Source organism: Mustelus asterias, chromosome 7 (assembly GCF_964213995.1).
Source record: "Mustelus asterias chromosome 7, sMusAst1.hap1.1, whole genome shotgun sequence".
Taxonomy (NCBI): domain Eukaryota; kingdom Metazoa; phylum Chordata; class Chondrichthyes; order Carcharhiniformes; family Triakidae; genus Mustelus; species Mustelus asterias.
Genome location: NC_135807.1, coordinates 95,060,097 through 95,079,400, shown reverse-complemented (window position 1 = coordinate 95,079,400; position 19,304 = coordinate 95,060,097). Strand labels below are relative to the sequence as shown.

The window sequence follows — 19,304 nt, the reverse complement described above, 5'->3', positions numbered from 1 at the left end:
CAATGTCACAAGTGCAAGCGAGTTGGTCACATTACCCAGAATTGTCATGTGCAACTAAGCCCAGGGAGAGGAAAACAAAAGGAAACTTATAGAAGGGCAAAACACAAGGTCCATGTTGCCAGCCATGGAGAGGGAAGGGAGTCAGCTGGATCTGCAGGGGAGGCAGACAGTCCGGAGAAACAAGAGTTCAGGCTGAACATTCTGTCAGTATGGGGCAAAGCTGGTCATTTCTGGGTTCTCCCTGAGCTGGAAAGGAAAATGGTGAAAATGGAAGTTGATACGGGGGCGGCAATGACTTTGACACCTGAATCAGTGTACAGGCAGAAGTTAAAAGACCTGCTATTAAAGCCTGCCAACATCACATTGTGAACAAGTGCAGTGTAAGTGGTACCTTTCAAGTGTTATGTACTGATGAAAGTACAGATGAGGGAGCAATGTGTAGAATTACCACTATATGTGTTAAAAGGTGACTACCCTGCCTTATTCGGACACTCCTAGTTACAGAAGTTGAAACTGAACATGGTTAATAGCTTGGCAGACTTGAACACGAGATTACAAGACATTTCGGAAAATTTAAAGATCTCTTTCAAGGAACCCTTGGAGAGATGAAGGATGTCAAGGTTAAATTACGGCTGAAACTGGATGATTGTCCAAGAAGTTTAAAGGCACATTCGGTACCGTATGCCATTAGGCCTAATGTGGAGGCTCAATTGGAATGATTGGTGGATCTGGGTGCATTGGAACCAGTGACCACAGTGAATGGGCTACTCCAATTGGTCCAGTTTTGAAATCAGATGAATCGGTGAGAATTTGTGGGGATTTTAAAGTGACAGTAAATCCAGCCCTGTGTGTGGACCAGTACCCGCTTCCTCTCATCGACGACCTATCCAGTGGCCAGGCAGGAGAAAGAGCTTCTCCAAAATGGACCTATTGCAGGCCTATTTGCAGATGAGGGTACTGAAGGATTCACAGCCATGGCTAATGATAGTCACACACAGGAGCCTGTTCCGCTATAAGTGACTTCCCTTTGGCATTACGTCAGCTCCGGTTCTTTTCCAGAGGGCCATGGACCAAATCTTGAGTGAGTTGACAGGAGTCTAGTGTTACCTGGATGATATTTTGGTCACGGGTTTGACAGAGGAGTAGCATTTAAAGAATCTGAAGGAAACATTAAAAGGGTGCAGGAGCATGGCCTACAAGTCAAGAGAGAGAAATGTGTATTCTTTAAGGACTCAGTTGAATATCTGGGCCATGTAATTAACGGTGATGGGTTACACAAGGCTTCTAAGAAGACGGAGGCCATCATGAAGGCCCAAAGGCCAGAAAATGTGTCGCAGTTGAGATTGCTTTTGGACTTATTAACGATTATGTAAATTCATTCCAGATCAGTGTTGAAACCACTTCCCGCTTTTCTTGTCAAAAATGACACTGAGCCAAAATGGATTATTCTGCCCAGTATGTACGGGACGTTTTCTAAACCGTGCAACATCGATTGTTGATGTACTGATAAAATCAGTGTGAATCGAATCAGGCAGTGAAGAATAACTGCTCTGTTCAGTCAATCTAGAGTATAGCTGCAACTCTTCCTCGATATACTTTGTCAGTAAACTTAATGATGTGCAAAATTAAATTTGACTTTGGGACAAGTTAGCTGATTTCTAGGCATTTAGTGATGGCATTCTGGAGGACTGAGCAATCAGGCACATTCTTCTAGTGTACAAAAAATAAGTTAGGAAAACCAGCACCACCCCACACCCCCCACCACCCGCATCACCGCCCCCACCCCCCCACCCCCCACCCACACAACCACTTTGAGGGCAGCGTGCTGTGGCGCAGAGACTTTAGGCATGCTTGAAGGATCTGACAGGGAGTGCCCTTCTCACCACCTGCCAAGCTAGGTCTTGGTGTTCCTTTTGAAAGGTCTGCTGATGAGGCATTCTGCCAAATGCCTCTGACAGTCTGCTCAGGGAACCATCCGACAGGATCCACTATCTCCTTTCCCCTCAGGGCCTCGAGGACGTTACATGGAAGCCATTGCTTGATGGACTTATGGTCAAAGATGTTTTTCTAAACAAACTTTTCTACGAGGGCTAGGTGACAGGGCACAGTCAAACAACTTGGATCATTCCACGCTAAGTGACCAGACCCATCCTTTGCAACACCAGGGACAGGTAGAACCTCAGCGTGTCGTGACACTTGGTGCTTGTGCACTGGAGATTGAAGCGCAGCTTGATGCAGCCACACACCAAGGCGACCATCAGGATGAGGGCAATGTTGGGTATATTTCTCCCTCTCTTATCTGGAGATTTGTGCATTGTGTCCCTTCAGACACGATCCATCTTTGATCTGCAGATGAACTTGAAGATGGCTCAGGTGACAACCACAGCACAGGATGGGGGAATGGGCCAGACATGTGCCACGCCTGCCAGGATCGCAGATATTTCACTTACATCCAGCATTCCTAAGGCTCAAATGACAGCAATAGAACATTAAGATTTGAGCTCCATTTTGTGCCCCTACTTACTGTTTATGCTGGTTTTCTGGCACTATGAAAACAGCTGAAGTATGTGGAAGATGGCACTAATCTGTTGGTTGGGGGAAGCATTCATTTCATATAAAAGGTGTGCTCAGCATTATTGGGGTGAAAATTCAGCCCTAAATTTCAGGACAGGGAATGAAGGAATGAGGAATTGCAGACAAAACAAAAGTATGAATCTAAGAGTAGCAGCAAAGAAAAAGAGAAACTAGAGAGGTGAAGATCAGGGAGAGAGAGAGAGAGACAATCCTGAGAATGGACAGTGGGTATAGGGAAGCTAGTGACCCATTGAGAGTTACAGTAAGGGAAACAATGCATTAAAAATGATGCTGAGATAGAACATGAACACAGCAAGAAACTACCTGATGCTGAGACTGCAGGAGAGAAACAAGCAGAAAAGATTCCTGAATCATAGCATCTCTACACTGCAGAAGGAGGCCATTTGGCCCATCAAGTCTGCACCAACTACAATCCCACCTAGCTCCTACCCCGTAGTCACCCTGCTTGTCTCCCTGACACTAAGGGGAAATTTAGCATGGCCAGTCAACCTAATCTGCACATCTTTGGACTGTGGGAGGAAACCAGAGCACCCGGAGGAAACCCACGCAGACACTGGGAGAACGTGCAAACTCCACACAGACAGTGACCCGAGCCGGGAATCGAACCCGAGTCCCTGTTGCTGTGAGGCAGCAGTGCTAACCACTGTGCCACCGTGCCGCCATATGAAATGAATACAAGAAGGAGAGAAGCTAAGTTTAAGGAAGTGAACGTCTGTCGCGAGCTTTTGGTGCAGTTGGGATAATCTGAAAGGTGGCAGAGTGTAGGCGGGAAGGCCTGGTTCCTAAAGAGATCACAGAGAGAGGCTCTTGCTGTAGAGAGTGGAATAGATGGAGTTTTACAGCCCCTCCCACCAGTGGGATTATCCAGTCCCGCCCAAGTCAATAGGCCTTTGAATGGATGGCTACATTTTCCAGCCCTGCTGCCACCACAACAGGACTATAAAATTCTGTCCAATGTATCTAGAATCTTCTCCAAGTTTAAGGAAGCCATCATCAACCAGGCCCCATGAGTCATCAGACACCTGTGAAAATCTATATTAATTGAAATCGTCAGGTACAAAAGGCTGGGTAGTCCAGGTATATTGAAACAAATGTTTTGAACAAAGAGTTATTCCACACTATAGCTTTGTATGATATAGCGTGACTGTAAAGTGTTCTTTCGTGTGTAGAGACCTCAGCACCTGTTGTGAAATGTGTCGAGGTCATCAAAAGTTGCCTGTAATTGTTACTGTTCAGCAATATTGTCAGCATGTGGTTCTTGGCCAGCAGACACTAGAGATTTGAGTAATTACATGTTAAAACACCCTTTCAGCTTATACATGTTGATATATTTCTGTTTACCATGCACCATACCTGTTGGTCCAGGTGGACCTAGTTTTCCTGATTTTCCTGGTTCACCTGAATCACCCGTTTCACCCTGTTCACCTTTCAAAACAGAAAACAATCATCAGATGCACATTTTGTTAACTACCGGCCTTTTCTGTAATTGCACAAAGCATTCATGATAAGGTGGATGGCTCGAAATGAATGGGTATATTGGGGGCGGCACGGTAGCACAGTGGTTAGCACTGCTGCTTCACAGCTCCAGGGACCTGGGTTCGATTCCCGGCTTGGGTCACTGTCTGTGTGGAGTTTGCACATTCTCCTCATGTCTGCGTGGGTTTCCTCCGGGTGCTCCGGTTTCCTCCCACAGTCCAAAGATGTGCGGGTTAGGTTGATTGGCCGTGCTAAAATTGCCCCTTAATGTCCTGAGATGTGTAGGTTAGAGGGATGCATAGGGATATGGGAGTAGAGCTTGGGTGGGATCGTGGTCGGTGCAGACTCGATGGGCCGAATGGCCTGTTTCTGCACTGTAGGGTTTCTATGATTTCTTCTATGATGATGGTCATGTTGCAAAGTGACCGAGGTTGGGAATGAATATTCTGGGGTATTTGACATTTTAGAATGATTGGGGAAAAGGAAAAGAATGGAAGAACAGGAGAGGTAGGAGCAGGAAGAGACCATACAACATTTCAGAGAATGTAAAACTGATTTACTCACCTTCTCACCCCAGGCACCAACCTTCACTTGTACCACCTTCAGAGCAGGTGTATCCTTTCTTAAACGAGGAGATCAAACCAGCACAAACTACTCCAGGTGTGGGCTCCAAAACCATGTACAACTGGAGCAAGACTTCCTTATTCTGTACTCCAATCCCCTTGCAATAAATGCCAATATGCCATTTGCTTTTAGCGGCATGCTGTACCTGCATGTTAACTTGCTGTGTTCATTGTATGAGTACACCTAAGTCTCTCTGAACATCAACACTTAGAAATGTTACCCCTTTTAAATATATTCTATTTTTCTAAGACCACATGGCAGGTTGGTTAAGAAGGTTAAGACTCATGGGATACAAGGAGAAGTGGCTAGATGGGTGGAGAACTGGCTTGGCCATAGGAGACAGAGGGTAGTGGTCGAAGGGTCTTTTTCCGGCTGGAGGTCTGTGACCAGTGGTGTTCCGCAGGGCTCTGTACTGGGACCTCTGCTATTTGTGATATATATAAATGATTTGGAAGAAGGTGTAACTGGTGTAATCAGCAAGTTTGCGGATGACACGAAGATGGCTGGAATTGCGGATAGCGAAGAGCATTGTCGGGCAATACAGCAGGATATAGATAGGCTGGAAAATTGGGCGCAGAGGTGGCAGATGGAATTTAATCCGGATAAATGCGAAGTGATGCATTTTGGAAGAAATAATGTAGGGAGGAGTTATACAATAAATGGCAGAGTCATCAGGAGTATAGAAACACAGAGGGACCGAGGTGTGCAAGTCCACAAATCCTTGAAGGTGGCAACAGAGGTGGAGAAGGTGGTGAAGAAGGCATATGGTATGCTTGCCTTTATAGGACGGGGTATAGAGTATAAAAGCTGGAGTCTGATGATGCAGCTGTATAGAACGCTGGTTAGGCCACATTTGGAGTACTGCGTCCAGTTCTGGTCGCCGCACTACCAGAAGGACGTGGAGGCATTGGAGAGAGTGCAGAGAAGGTTTACCAGGATGTTGCCTGGTATGGAGGGTCTTAGCTATGAGGAGAGATTGGGTAGACTGGGGTTGTTCTCCTTGGAAAGACGGAGAATGAGGGGAGATCTAATAGAGGTCTACAAGATTATGAAGGGTATAGATAGGGTGAACGGTGGGAAGCTTTTTCCCAGGTCGGAGGTGACGATCACGAGGGGTCACGGGCTCAAGCTGAGAGGGGTGAAGTATAACTCAGACATCAGAGGGACGTTTTTTACACAGAGGGTGGTGGGGGCCTGGAATGCGCTGCCAAGTAGGGTGGTGGAGGCAGGCACGCTGACATCGTTTAAGACTTACCTGGATAGTCACATGAGCAGCCTGGGAATGGAGGGATACAAACGATTGGTCTAGTTGGACCAAGGAGCGGCACAGGCTTGGAGGGCCGAAGGGCCTGTTTCCTGTGCTGTACTGTTCTTTGTTCTTTGTTCAAAGTGAATAACTTCACACTTTTCCACATTATACTCCATCTGTCACCTTGTGACCCATTCATTTAACCTTTCTATTTCTCTTTGTAGTCTCTCTGTGGTGTTATAGAGATGCGCTTATTGGAACATTGAATGATCAATTCATCAGCTGGTCATTATATACATAAACACTTTTGTTAAACAAAGGCACTGAAGTAGCTACCAATTTTCATCCATGAAGTCACATTCCATTCTATCGAGAGGCAAAGCCTATGCCAGGAGACCCCACCAGAGACAGTGGGACCCCTGGAGGTGTGAACAACTCCTTCCAATCTCATCAAGATTGAGGGTGGTCATTCAAGACCGCAAGAAACTACAAAATGTTGTGAATATAGCCCAGTCCATCACGCAAACCAGCCTTCCATCCATTGACTCCATCTACACTTCCCGCTGCCACGGAAAAGCAGCCCCCATAATCAAGGACCCCACGGCACCCCTCTTTTCCACATTCTCTCTTCTACCTTTTTCCGTCGGGAAAAAGATACAAGAGTCTGAGATCACGTACCAAACAAATCAAGAACAGCTTCTTCCCTGCTGCCACCAGACTTTTGAATGGACCTACCAGGTTAATACATGATCTTTCTCTACATCCTAGTTATGATTGTAACATTATATTCTGCACCCTCTCCTTTCCTTCTCCCCTATGTACTTTATGAACGGTATGTTTTGTCTGTATAGAAACAATACTTTTCACTGTATCCCAATACATATGACAACAATAAATTAAATCAAATCAAATTGAAGTTAATAGCTGGGACATTTTTTAAAATAATCACATTAGTTATGAACCAATGGCTAAAGGGAAGCTATGTACAACATGAGCTGGTCTTCCGAGGTGGCACGGTGGCACAGTGGTTAGCACTGCTGCCTCACTGCACCAAGAACTGGGTTCGATTCCCGGCTCGGGTCACTGTCTGTGTGGAGCTTTCACGTTCTTCCCGTGTCTGTGTGGGTTTCCTCTGGGTGCCCCAGTTTCCTCAGAGATGTGCGGGTTAGGTGGATTGGCCATGCTAAATTACCCCTTAGTGTCAGGGGGACTAGCTAGGGTAAATGCAGAGGGTTATTGGGATAGGGCCTGGCTGGGATTGTGGTTGGTGCAGACTTGATGGGCCAAATGGCCTCCTTCTGCACTGTAGGGATTCTATGATTCTATACCCATTGGAATATGCGGCTAACTTGGAGAGAGAGTGATGTGATTGAGCATTTTGTGTGGGTGTTGGGACTGGGATCGAAGCAGAGAACAATGGCTGCTACAGGGAGCAGGGTCCCCCCTCTCTCTCTCTCTCACTCCACAACATTCCAACTCGTGGTATCAGTGGTTGCCACGGCACCAAAATCTGTGGCCATTATTTCTGGGCAGTCGGCTGTTACGGGCAGGAATGATGTGGTCCTTTCCAGTGTCTAATAAGGATGTTTGTATCTAAGTATTTCCTTGCCCTCAGAGTGATTTTTCTTAATTTAAAATAAACCCCAGCAGCAGCAGCACGCTTGTTCATGATTTTTAAAAATAATGAAAATTATTTATTATCACACGCTTGCCCTGGGCATTTGAACCCAACATCTCAATCATTTATTTTGCTCACACTAAGACACACACAAAGATTAGACAGATGGAGTAAAGCTGTAATTACAAAAATGGAATTCATAATTGGGTTTTTATACCCATGCAGATCTGGTGTCTTCTTGGTGGGGTTGTTAAGAGTGAAGGTCTTTAAAGAAAGCAGTGAAGCCTCTTGTAGACAAATAGCCTGGAGATTTGTTCTGAGGTAGACTTGGAAGCTGAAACAGCTTCAGTACTTTGGCTGCATTATAGACAACTTCCGGCCATGATGTTTCAGCTATTTCAGATGTTTTTCACACAGGTTTGCTTTGTTCAGTCTGCCCACAGTGCCTGAAAGCTACTTTCAGATGACTGCCGGGTTAATCCTTCTGCAGCCCACACCACCATGACACAAAAGCAGTTAACAATGAGTCACTTTTATCTTTGACTCTGTTTCATTTCAAACAGTGTCCTTTGTTCAATAAGGCTCTCTGAGGCCAATTAGTCTTGAGATTTCTTATTCTTCAAAACGCTGATTCATCCACATAAAGAGAAGTTTAAACTTCACAGGTGGGCTGCAAAGTTCCCATATTCAGCTCTGTGCTTAATTAAATATTGGCCCCAGAATTAAATACTGTCTACAGTTTAAACGTCCATATTATGTTGCAGCTCGCCTAACAGAGTTTGTGACCATTTTCACAAGGTATGATCTTACAACCCATAATATCCAATATCGTCATGCTTGACAACACCTTGAAATGTGGAATCTAACCAATAGACCAGCAATAATTTATCACTAGGAGTTAAAATTGTTTAAAATGAACAATGTTTCTTTTAAAATTGTGGATTTGGATGATTAAAAGGTTAAGGGATAATTACACATTCTAAAACAGCAATGCATTGCCATTGGAAAAACAATAAACTCCCATGGTAAGAATAAAAGACTTAGAGTCATTTAATTAAACACTGTTTAAAACAAGATAGGGGAATTCCTATGAAGTGAGCATTTCCTTGTTCAAAAGGGTGCAAATTCTCGACAGTAGATTATACTGAAATAGTTGCAAATTTCATTCAAGTGAATAGCTTCTCTCTCTGTCTCTGACTCAGTATCATGAGCATATTTAATTTGTAAATACCTTCAGCATCAATAACTCCATAGTTGAAAGGATTGCCTCTATCATGAACGCTAGATTTAAGTTTGAGTTCATCCAATTTGCCAGCACTACTTCCAGGCAACTCGCTCCACGAAAGGTTTGCTTGTGCTATCCCTGCTGGCATCATCCCCTTCAGTTTACAAACTGAAGTCAACTGCAGTTGGTGTAAGTTGTCTCAATGAGGGGCTGTTTTCATTGCAGCATGAAGTGCACCTGCATCAATGCTCTGCTCAGGTCTCCTGACATTTCCTGCCCTGAGGTTACATCAAGCCTCTGTGAGTGGTGGATCCTGTTAGTTTCAAGTTTATTTATTAGTGTCACAAGTAGGTTTACATTAACTCTGCAATGAAGTTACTGTGAAAATCCCCGAGTCAGCTGCTAAAGAGATTTTTGGTAATTCTGACATTATTTCAGCATTTTGACGGAAACAAAACCCTTGAGATCAAACCTTCACTAATATTGTAATAGGCTCTCCAAAAGGATCTCCAGTGTACTACAGTCCGCACTTCAGGCATTCCAACCAAAATTAGATAAAAATGTTGCTTTATGGGAAGAAATGATGGCCTTTTGTAATCTCTAGATATTCCAAGGTGCTTTACAGCCACTTAAGTACTTCATAAAAATGTAATTAAGAAACGCAGAAGCTAATATAAGCACGATCCACAACAGCAGTGGGATCATCTGATATAGTGTTCTTTTTAATTTTAAATGGCTAACAATAAAAAGAAATGTGGAGCAGTTTTTGTTATTCCTTCATGGGATCTTTGGCGAGGCCAGTATTTATTGTCCATCCTTAATTGAGATGGCATTGCTGAGTTGCCATCTTGAACTGCTGTAGTCCATGTGGTGTAGTTACATCCACAGTGCTGTTAGAGAGGGAGTTCCAGGATTTTTTTCGCCGCGACATTGAAGGAGTGGTGATCTATTCCCAAGCCAGGATGGTGAGTGACTTGGAGAGGAATTTGCAGGGGATGGTGTCCCAGATATTTGCTGCCCTCGTCCTTCTAGGTGATAGAGGTCACAAGTTTGGAAGATGCTGTCATGAAAGCCTTATCAGTTGCTGCAGTGCATCTTGTAGATGGTACACACTGCCGCCACTGTGCATTGGTGTAGGAGGGAGTGGATATCTAAGGTGTTGCCACTGGGGACATGAGGGGGAGTGCATCAGCAGGCTGCTCTGTCCTGAATGGTGGTGAGCTTGTGGAGTGTTGATGGGGCTGCACTCATCCAGTCAGGTGGGAGCGTAATCCACCACATTCCTAACTTGTGCCTTGTAGATGGTGGACAGGAATTCTGAACTTCATTCACTTAAATGGAATAAATCTGAATTTAATGTTTTTTGGAGGGAGAGATGGAAGTTCAATCCAGGCACATTGAGTTGGATCTAGGAAATATAATAAACTAATAGCTTCAAAGATATTTTTAGGAAGTGATAGGGCAAGATTTTTCAGATGGCTGGGTTCCCACCCCGCAGCTATAGAGGTGGTAGGGAATGGGTCCTGCCAATCACAGCAACCCCAAAGCCATTGAATGTCCTGAGAAGCTTTAATTGGCTGGAAATGGGACTTCCACTCCTCACCCGCAAGAGCCACCTCAGAGAGCTGCCAGTCAATCTGATTGGTCAGTAACCCGGTAGTCCAAGCATCACCATTAGCCTGGACTGGGATTACAAACAGACGCCAGCGTTCAGGACCAGGTAAGCCTGGGGATCTCATGGTGGGGAGGGCGGTGAGGCCTACATTGAGGTGGGGCTGGTGGGAAGGAGGATGGAAGTCTTGATGATGAGGTCAGAGGGCAGGCTTTGAGGGGTATGGGGTGCTGCTCAGTGTGGAAAACTGTCTCATGAGGGAGGCAGTCCCCTTATTGCCTGAGGCCCGAGCAGGGTCTGTTGCACTACCCCTGTACCCCTAAATTTCCACCCCAGCTTCAAAACTGAGACTGGGAGGGAAGTGGCCCCTAAGTGGCCAATGATAAGAGGTCGGGGGTGGGGGGGGGGGGGGGAGGTGGAGGGCAGCAGGAAGATCACCCTGGGAATTTTACAGGCTTCTCCGTCTGCACCCCCATCTGCTGGTGATCTGAGAAAAGGGAGAAAGAGTCCATGTGGAATCAAGTATTCTTGGAAGACTAACTGCCATGTAAAAATTTGGAAGTGAGAAACTCGGATTTATTGCCATTTGGCCTGATGGGGAGTCTGGTTGTGCGTGTTAGTTTTTCTAATCCTGTGAAACTTCAGTGGCAGGTTGTGATTCCCCTTCAGTCAAAGGTTGTTTTAATGTTAAAACTGATAAGATTCATATTTTTACTGGTGGAAATCTCCCAGGAAACAGTACTTAGATGCAAAGTATCCCACCTCTTGTTTTAAAAGCATATTCACTCCCTGTTTCTGAGGTAAATGGCTGTTTCAGTGATCGGCTAACTTGGGCCTCACCAGCTGTCTCATTACGAGTTGCAAACACACGTTTTAGCTGGTCGCTGATTGAGCTTTGGGGATGTGTAACTTTTGTGAAAAGTTTGATTCTGAGTGATAAAAGTTGACTCGATCCAAGGTGCCACTTGGCCGATTGAGGGCAGCGGAAAGGAAAGGTGTCACTGAGCAAAACTAAAATACATGTCAAAGAAAGGTCAGGGACTGAAACAATGGAGGCTGTTAGCTGACCCATGTACTTACCAAACAGAAATGTGTGGCCATAAGCAGTGACAGTAGCTATTCTGAGAATCATATCTATTGCACACTCGATAGCTGCTTCTTTCATATTAATAAAGGAAGTTCTTGTCTGGCACGTCTGCCAAGAATTATTGTTTTTGCAGTTTATCAAATCAAGCTCTACAATATATCATTATATTCTAAGTAATAAATAGTGCAGCGAAACAAGGTTACAAAACCACAATGCTGCTAATGTGGAAATCGGAAATAAATGCACTGAGCCCCTGACTGTTCCCATAGATTACACAGATAGTCATTCTAAAAGAGAGAGGACTTAGAACTTGGGGACTTGGGCACAGGGCTTGTGAGGTGTGACTAATTGTGTTCAAGTAGTGCAGGCCGCACACAAGCCTCAAGCTACCTGCTAATTAGAATGATTTCTACATGCAGCCCACTACCAAATGTGCTGCTGTGTGATTGCACACAGGAGGCTCAAGTTGATGTGAGGCTAGCACCACTTAAGGCTAGGCTGCACCTCTCGATTCAAGGTACATCCTGGCTGCAGTATGGGACAGAACTGGTTAAAGAAGAGTTGAAGATTAGGACGAAATTATGGAAATGGCTCAACAGGCCAGAGATTATGCCACAAAGTTGCTATACTGGAGGCCTTGGTGCAAGAGGTGCACAGGAAGTTGGGAGAACTGGACGCAGTACTCCAAATGTGGCCTAACCAGCGTTCTATACAGCTGCATCATCAGACTCCAGCTTTTATACTCTATACCCCGTCCTATAAAGGCAAGCATACCATATGCCTTCTTCACCACCTTCTCCACCTGTGTTGCCACCTTCAAGGATTTGTGGACTTGCACACCGAGGTCCCTCTGTGTTTCTATACTCCTGATGACTCTGCCATTTATTGTATAACTCCTCCCTACATTATTTCTTCCAAAATGCATCACTTCGCATGTCAAGTTCAATGAATGGATCTTCCCCACTAGCGCCACACACTCACCGAGCAACAATCACTATGACCCACAACTGATAGCTCACATTCATAGCTTCACCTCACCCTCACTCGTTTTTTCTTCATTCTTTTCTGGGATACCCCTGACAAGATCAGCATCCCTAATTACACCTGAACTGAGTGGCTCGTTCGGCCGTTTCAGAGGGTAGTGCAGAGTCTACCACATTGTTGTGGGGTGTGGTGTCACATGTAGGCCAGACCAGGTAAGGACAGCAGATTTCTCTCTGGTTAGTGAACTAGATTGATTTGTGCAACAATCGATGATTGTTATCATGGTCACCTTTACTGAAACTAACTTTATATTCCAGATTGATTGACTGAATTTAAATTCCAGCAGCTGTTCCTTCGGTATCGCCTGGTTGTCTGGATTACTTGTCTCATAATTTGGCACTGTTACTTAGCACACAGTCACATCTGACTGACTGAAAATATTGCTGGCTATTCAACACTCATGCAGACACACTGAAATGCTTGCTGCATTTGGCAGGCCTGCTAGACAGCTGCTGTCAATTTCGAGGAGAATGGGGGGGGCCCCGAGCTTCAAACTAAAACAACTCTTCACTGAATTGGAGCTCAATCGAGCCAGCGTGAGAGCACTTGTAGGCCCGAATATGATACAATGACTGATGTCTCAGCTTCCAGTGCAACACAAGCGAAGCTACTCAACGTCTGAGTGCTGTGAAGGAAACCCTGACCAAGATCAGGAGACCTCAGCTCGCTGTCATGCAGGTTCACCCTACTGCCATCATAGTTGCAGCTACCAGTTCTCAAAGGGGCTAGCAAGGTCTCACAGCAGTCTAGCAATCGATCCTCCAGCAGATTACTAGAAAAATGTAAATGGGATGGCACAGTGGCCCAGTGGGTAGCACTGCTGCCTCACAGCTCCATGGAGCTGGGTTCAATTCTAGCCTTGGGTGACTGTCTTCTGTGAAGCTTGCACGCTCTCCCTGTGTCTGCGTGGGTTTCCTCCGGGTGCTCCAGTTTCTTCCCACACTCCAAAGATTTGCAAGTTAGGTGGATTGGCCACGGTAAATTGCCCCTTAGCGTCCAAAGATGTGTAAGTTAGAATAATTATGCATGGTAAAGGTGCAGGCTTACAGTTATCCAGTGGGGGAGAGGGCCTGGGTAAGATACTCTGCCAGAGGGTTAGTGCAGACTTGATGGGCCGAACGGCCTCCTTCTGCACTGTCGGGATTCTATGATGCTTTTAAGATGTTGGGCACATATTCTGACATCATGCTTGTGTGCAGCATTATGGTCAGTGAAGCACCCGCTGATCATTCAGCAGGCAATTAAGCCCATTAAGAAAATTAGTGGTGATTGTATGGGGCCTGTCCACTTTTCGGCCAGATGGCCTTTACGTTTTCGCAACATGTTCCAGGGTAAGATAAACCATCCAGGGTGATAGAAAATAAAAGGAGACGGTTGAGGTTCTGTGAGCTCTGCTGTCTGGGGCTTGAATTTGCACTAATGTACAGACAGTTTGCAGCATTTCTTTCATCTCATTTTATTTTTACGATATTGCAGCTCCGTGAGGCTGCGCCACGGCAACTGGTCATCTTCAGGTAGCTGGCTGGAAATACCCACCCTCATCCCTCAGCGCCCATCCTCTTCCCAGCACCAGCAGCAGCGCTGCGCCGGTCCCGGTGCTCGTTTCTCACTGGTTAATTGGTCAGTGTGGAATCGTGGTCAGAGTCCAATCGCAGCCAGTGGTGTATTGCGTCTCCTTCCAGATCCTCCAATTCCAGCCATGGTTACAAGGTGACCAAAGTTGAGAAGTAAACAATCCACAGTCCACAACATTTTGAAAAGACAGACAGAATAGGAAAAAGGAGGTTTTGATAGCAAAAGATGACGTGAGGACAGTTGTGAGAAATGATCTTGTCTCAGAAGACCAGACATGACTGCGTCAGAAAATTAATGGCTATTTAAGCAGTTCACCATGTTGTTATTTTACCCGGGGGGGAGGGGGGGGCCTACAACAATGAGGGAAGCCAGGCAGCTTTAGCTGTGTGGGCTGGTGTTGGGCAAAGAAGGGGACCTCTTTGCAGGTCCACTGTGCCTATCAGAGGCTTCCCTTAAGGTTATCCTTCCCATTTTACCCTCCCCTATTGAGCCTCTCAAACCTGGATCCCCACCCCCCTCACCTTGTCACCAGGGCCTACCAGCCTGGCCCTGAAGATACCCTTGAATTTCCCTTAATTCTGGGCTCCTCTTTGTCGGGACTTCCTGCAATCACAGCAGAGGCCACCACTCCCACCTGATGCTGCTGGGATTACAGAACTGCCGGCCATCTGATTGGCCAGCACAGGATTGCTTTTTAAGATAGGGGCAGGAGTCTTACCTTGAGGCAATTAACACTGCTCCCAGTATTAAATTGCTGAGGGGCAGCTGTTGCTATGATGGGTGGGCACTCCACCAACTTTCTAGCTGGGCAATCAGGGACCACATAAAATCTAGCCCATAATGTGGTGGCATTCACTTTGGCAAGAAGAACAGAAAATCAGAATATTTTTTAAAAGGCATGAAACTTCAAAATGTTGATATTCAGAAGGACTTAGCTGTACGCAAATAAGGAACACAGAATATTAGTCTGCAGGTACAGCCAAACATTTCCTGGCATCTGGTCTTTATAGCAAGGCGATTGGAGAACAAGAATAAGGAAGCCTTTCTAAGTTAGACAGGGGCTCTGTTGCCACCACATTGGAGTGTTGCGTGCAGTTTTGGTCTCTATATTTAAGGAACTTGCATTGGAGGAGGTGCAGTAAAGCTTCACTAGATTGGTTCTGGGATGATAGGGTTGTTGAATGATGAAAGGCCTATATTCGCTGGAGTTTGAAGAACGAGAGCTAATCTCATTGAAATACATCAGACTATGAAGGGGCTTGAGAGAGTAAGCACTGAGAGGCTCATTTCCCCTGGCCAGAGGATGAAGAATGGAGAGGCACAATCTCAAGCTGAGGCATTAATCATTTGGCGCTCAGATGAGGAGAAACGTGTTCATTCAAAGAGTTGTGAATCTTTGGAATTTTCTACCATGGAAGGTTGTAGATGCTCCATTATTTGAATATATTTAAGACTATTACAGACGGATTGTTTGTCTGTCCAGGAATCAAGGGTTATGTTGGGTAGGCAGAAAAGTGGAGCTGTGACAGTGAATCAGCCATGGTGATACTGAGTTTTGGAGCAGGCGGTAGGCCACAGTTGCTTCTATTTAATTTTAACTTCCTCATTCATCCATTATCAAGATCTTGACCTTGTCTTTCCAATTCCTGAACTTCTTCTCCACAATTTCTAACACTCCCTCCCGGAGATCCTGACTCCCTTCCCCTGAATCCCTGACCACCGCCCCCCCCCCCCCCCCCCCCCCAAATCCCTGACCTCCTCTCCCTCCTGATTTCCTGGACATCTCCTCCGCAGATTCTGATTGTCTGCCCAGAACTGCACTAAACTCCCTCCCCAACACTGCACTAGACTCCATCCTCACTAATCCCCCCTCTCCAATACTGCTCTAGACTCCATCCTCATGAACTCCCCCTCCCCAACACTGCTCTAGACTCCATCCCCCCTAACCCTCCTCCCTGACGCTGCTGTAGATTCCATCCTCACTAAACCCCCCTCCCCAACACTGCTCTAGACTCCATCTTCACCAACCTCCCACCCTAATACTATTCTGGATTCCATCTCCACTAATCTCCCCTCCTTCTCCTTGAGTTTTCGACATTTCATCGCTCAGATCTCCCACCTAGTTTGTGACATCCTCTCCCTGAGTTCTTCACTCCCTCCCCCGCCCGAGTTCCTGACTGTCTCCCATTCTCTGACCTGCTCCAGGCAAAAGAAGAGCTGGGAAGAGACATGGTTTACAGTGCAGCCTCCAGCTAGAGATGTGTCCAGCTGTTTTATTTTATACTTTTCCAATTCAATCAAATCAAGTCCAATTCAGAGTCTCAACAAGTTGAGACATTTCCGATCCAGGCTGACAAGACATGGCAAGCGACCATTTACCCTGTCTTGGGCCTGATCTACATGAGCCAAGCTGATTGGAGCAGGCGGAGAATTCCTCTTCCAAGGCTTGATCTCATTTGCATCCTAGCCAAAAGGCCGAGATACCGCTTTTAAAAATTGCTTCATATGAAACATATGAAGCTTAAATGCAACCCAATGACCTCAACCAAGTGCAGCATCTGCATAACTACACTTAATCTTAGCCAAAAGGCCGAGAAGCGAGATGTGTCCAGCTGTTGCTGTAGTGCACAGGCATGGTTCTGGTGGTGGTACAGACTGGTTTCCTGCCTCAGTTTGCATTTGCACAGAAGGATGGCTGATACACCTTTTAAGTAATCAGTTGGATTTGAGAAAGGTTTGTGACAGTCACATTCTTCTACCTTAGTTGCTGTTCATTGGAAAATGCCTCATATGGAAACAGGAATGAACATTTACCAGATGTGCTCAGTTTACAAGTCCCCTGATTAAATACAGATTACAGAGAATTCATTCCAATGCAAATGCGAACGGTGTTGATTCGTGCAATTTTACCAATCATTCAAATGCCCGTTGAGAGACTGGTGATGCCTAAATAGAGTTCATGGTATTTGCTGCAAATGTAAGACTGATTGTAATGGCTGCAAGGATGGCTCCATGCACTGACCACAAAGCCAGGAGCAACCCCAATGTAGCCATTCCCTGGAGTCCTGAGCTGACCGAGCAGTTAACTGACTAGCATTGGGCCTTACATCCCTTTAAGGATGGTGATCCCACCTCTAAGAGTTTCCGACCAATCGGATGGCCAGCAACTCTTCAAGCCGGGGACAGCCAGGACCAGCTACCAAAGAGGAGGACCTGGAATGGAAGTATGGAACTCGATGAGATAGGTTGGGGAATCCTCCATGGGTCTTGGGGTTCCTGATTAGAAGGCCCCTTCCCCAGAACCTGCGCCTCCCCATTTGGTATTTTACCAGCAGCAGCAGGATGAGGCCTTTAAGTAACTATTAATTGACCACTGAAGCACCTCAATTCTCCTCCAGGTGGAAAGGTCAACTTCAACCTATCTGACCTGACATCAGCCACTAGATTCCCTTCTGATTTGACCTTCACCCACTTGCCTCCCAGCCAGCTCCCAAGGGCTGGATTAAATTCAACCCATAATATCTAGTACAACAAGACATAAAATAAAATGTATAATTCTAAAAGAGTGCAGCAAGAGAGACAATTGGGGGTCTACGTACACAATTCATTGCTGGTGGCAGATATGATTGAGAAAGTGGTTAATAAGGGATCAATAACGCCATGTGGGTCATCCAGGGTTGGGAAAGCAAGGAGGTGGCCCTATAAACTAGAGCACTTTACCCACCACCAGCCCACCTGCTCCCCATTTTATGAGTGGGGTGGAGGTATAGGGTGGTTTGCCGGCCTATGGTCCAGTTGAGGCCTTTACGTGGGCAATCAATACTCAATTGAGGGCCTCATCCTGCTGCTGCTATGATTTAATGGGCAGCGGGAGAGGTTGGTGCTCAATTTGAAGCCAGGCCCGGAGGCCTACTGGTCATTCAGTAAGGAAGGGGCACCTCTTGCTGGGGCCTGGACCAGCAAGATCCTGTGGACATGCCTAAATTTCCGGATCCACATTGAATGCCGCCACCTTGACCTATCTGCAGTACCAGCAGTGACCACCTGCTGGTGTTGTGGGCATGCAGAGCCTCTGGCCTCCAATTGGCTGGAAGTTCTATGAGGCAGGACTTTCTACTGGAGACAGACTGAAGTCCCACCTCAAACTAATTAAAGGGTTGTCACCCAAAAAATTAAAGTAAGGTGAGGTGACTAAATGGAGCTATGTTCCTCCCTGATATTTATGCTAAAGTGTGGGGATTCTACCCTCAGTGTATAAGCCAGTCCTCAGAATGCAGAGGCAAGGAAGTTATGATGAACCTTTATAAAACACTGGTTTGGCCTCAATTCTAATGTTGTGTTCAGTCCTGGTTACTACAGTTGGGAAAGACGTGAAGGTGTGGAGAGAGGGCAGAAAAGATTTATAGGGATAGTTTCTGGAATGAGGGACCTCAGTTTTGTAGGTAGATTGCAGAAACAGGGGTTGTTTTCTTGGAAGAAGTGAAGGTTGAAAGGAGATTTGTTAGAGGTTCTCAAAATCATGATAAGTTGAGATAGAACAGACAGGGAGAAAATGTTCCTGTGGGTGAAAGGGTCTCAAAACAGATTCTAATTGGATTCAAATATTACTATCTGCTGTGGTAGGATTTGAACCTAGCTCCTCAGAGCCTTAACTTGGATTTCTAGATTATTAATCCAGTGAAAATACCACTAAACCATCACCTCCTCTTGTGATTAAGGCTAGTCTCGAACCAAAGGAATCCAGTTTAAGCTAAATGGCAAGTAACAGCGAAATGAGGAAATTTTTTTTTAATGCAGTGAGTGGCTAAAGAACGGGAATTTCCTAACCTAAGAATGTGGTGGGAGCAGATTCAACCATGATTCAATCAGACTCAATCATGGCTTTCAAAAGAGAATTGGATGCACATCCCAAAAGAAGAAGAAATACATGACTCCAGGGAAAAGGGCAGGAGAGTGGGACTCGCTCATTCAGTATTGCAGAGAGCTAGCATGGACACAATAGACCGAATGGCCTCCTTCTGTGCTGTAACCATTCTAGGATTCTAGCAATTACACTCATTTTTATTCTTTTTAATATATCTCTCGGCAGGTCCTCTCATACCGTAAATTGAAGCTGAATAAAAGGGTGAGGAGTTACCCTGCTGGCATCTTGATCCAGTTGCTGAGGGTAGGTTGGGGAGTTAGTTGTATGAAAGCAGA

General features: G+C 45.7%; 1 protein-coding gene across 10 annotated transcripts in view; it reads right to left on the bottom strand.

The window, feature by feature from the left end:
- Positions 1-19,304, bottom strand: part of LOC144495855 (collectin-10-like) — a 204,421-nt gene that overhangs the window by 32,487 nt on the left and 152,630 nt on the right. For all 10 annotated transcript variants that reach the window (XM_078216498.1, XM_078216500.1, XM_078216506.1 and 7 more), the window contains one exon: positions 3,949-4,020. In XM_078216498.1, the coding sequence (XP_078072624.1) occupies positions 3,949-4,020 (72 nt within the window). The remainder of the gene's footprint in view (positions 1-3,948; positions 4,021-19,304) is intronic.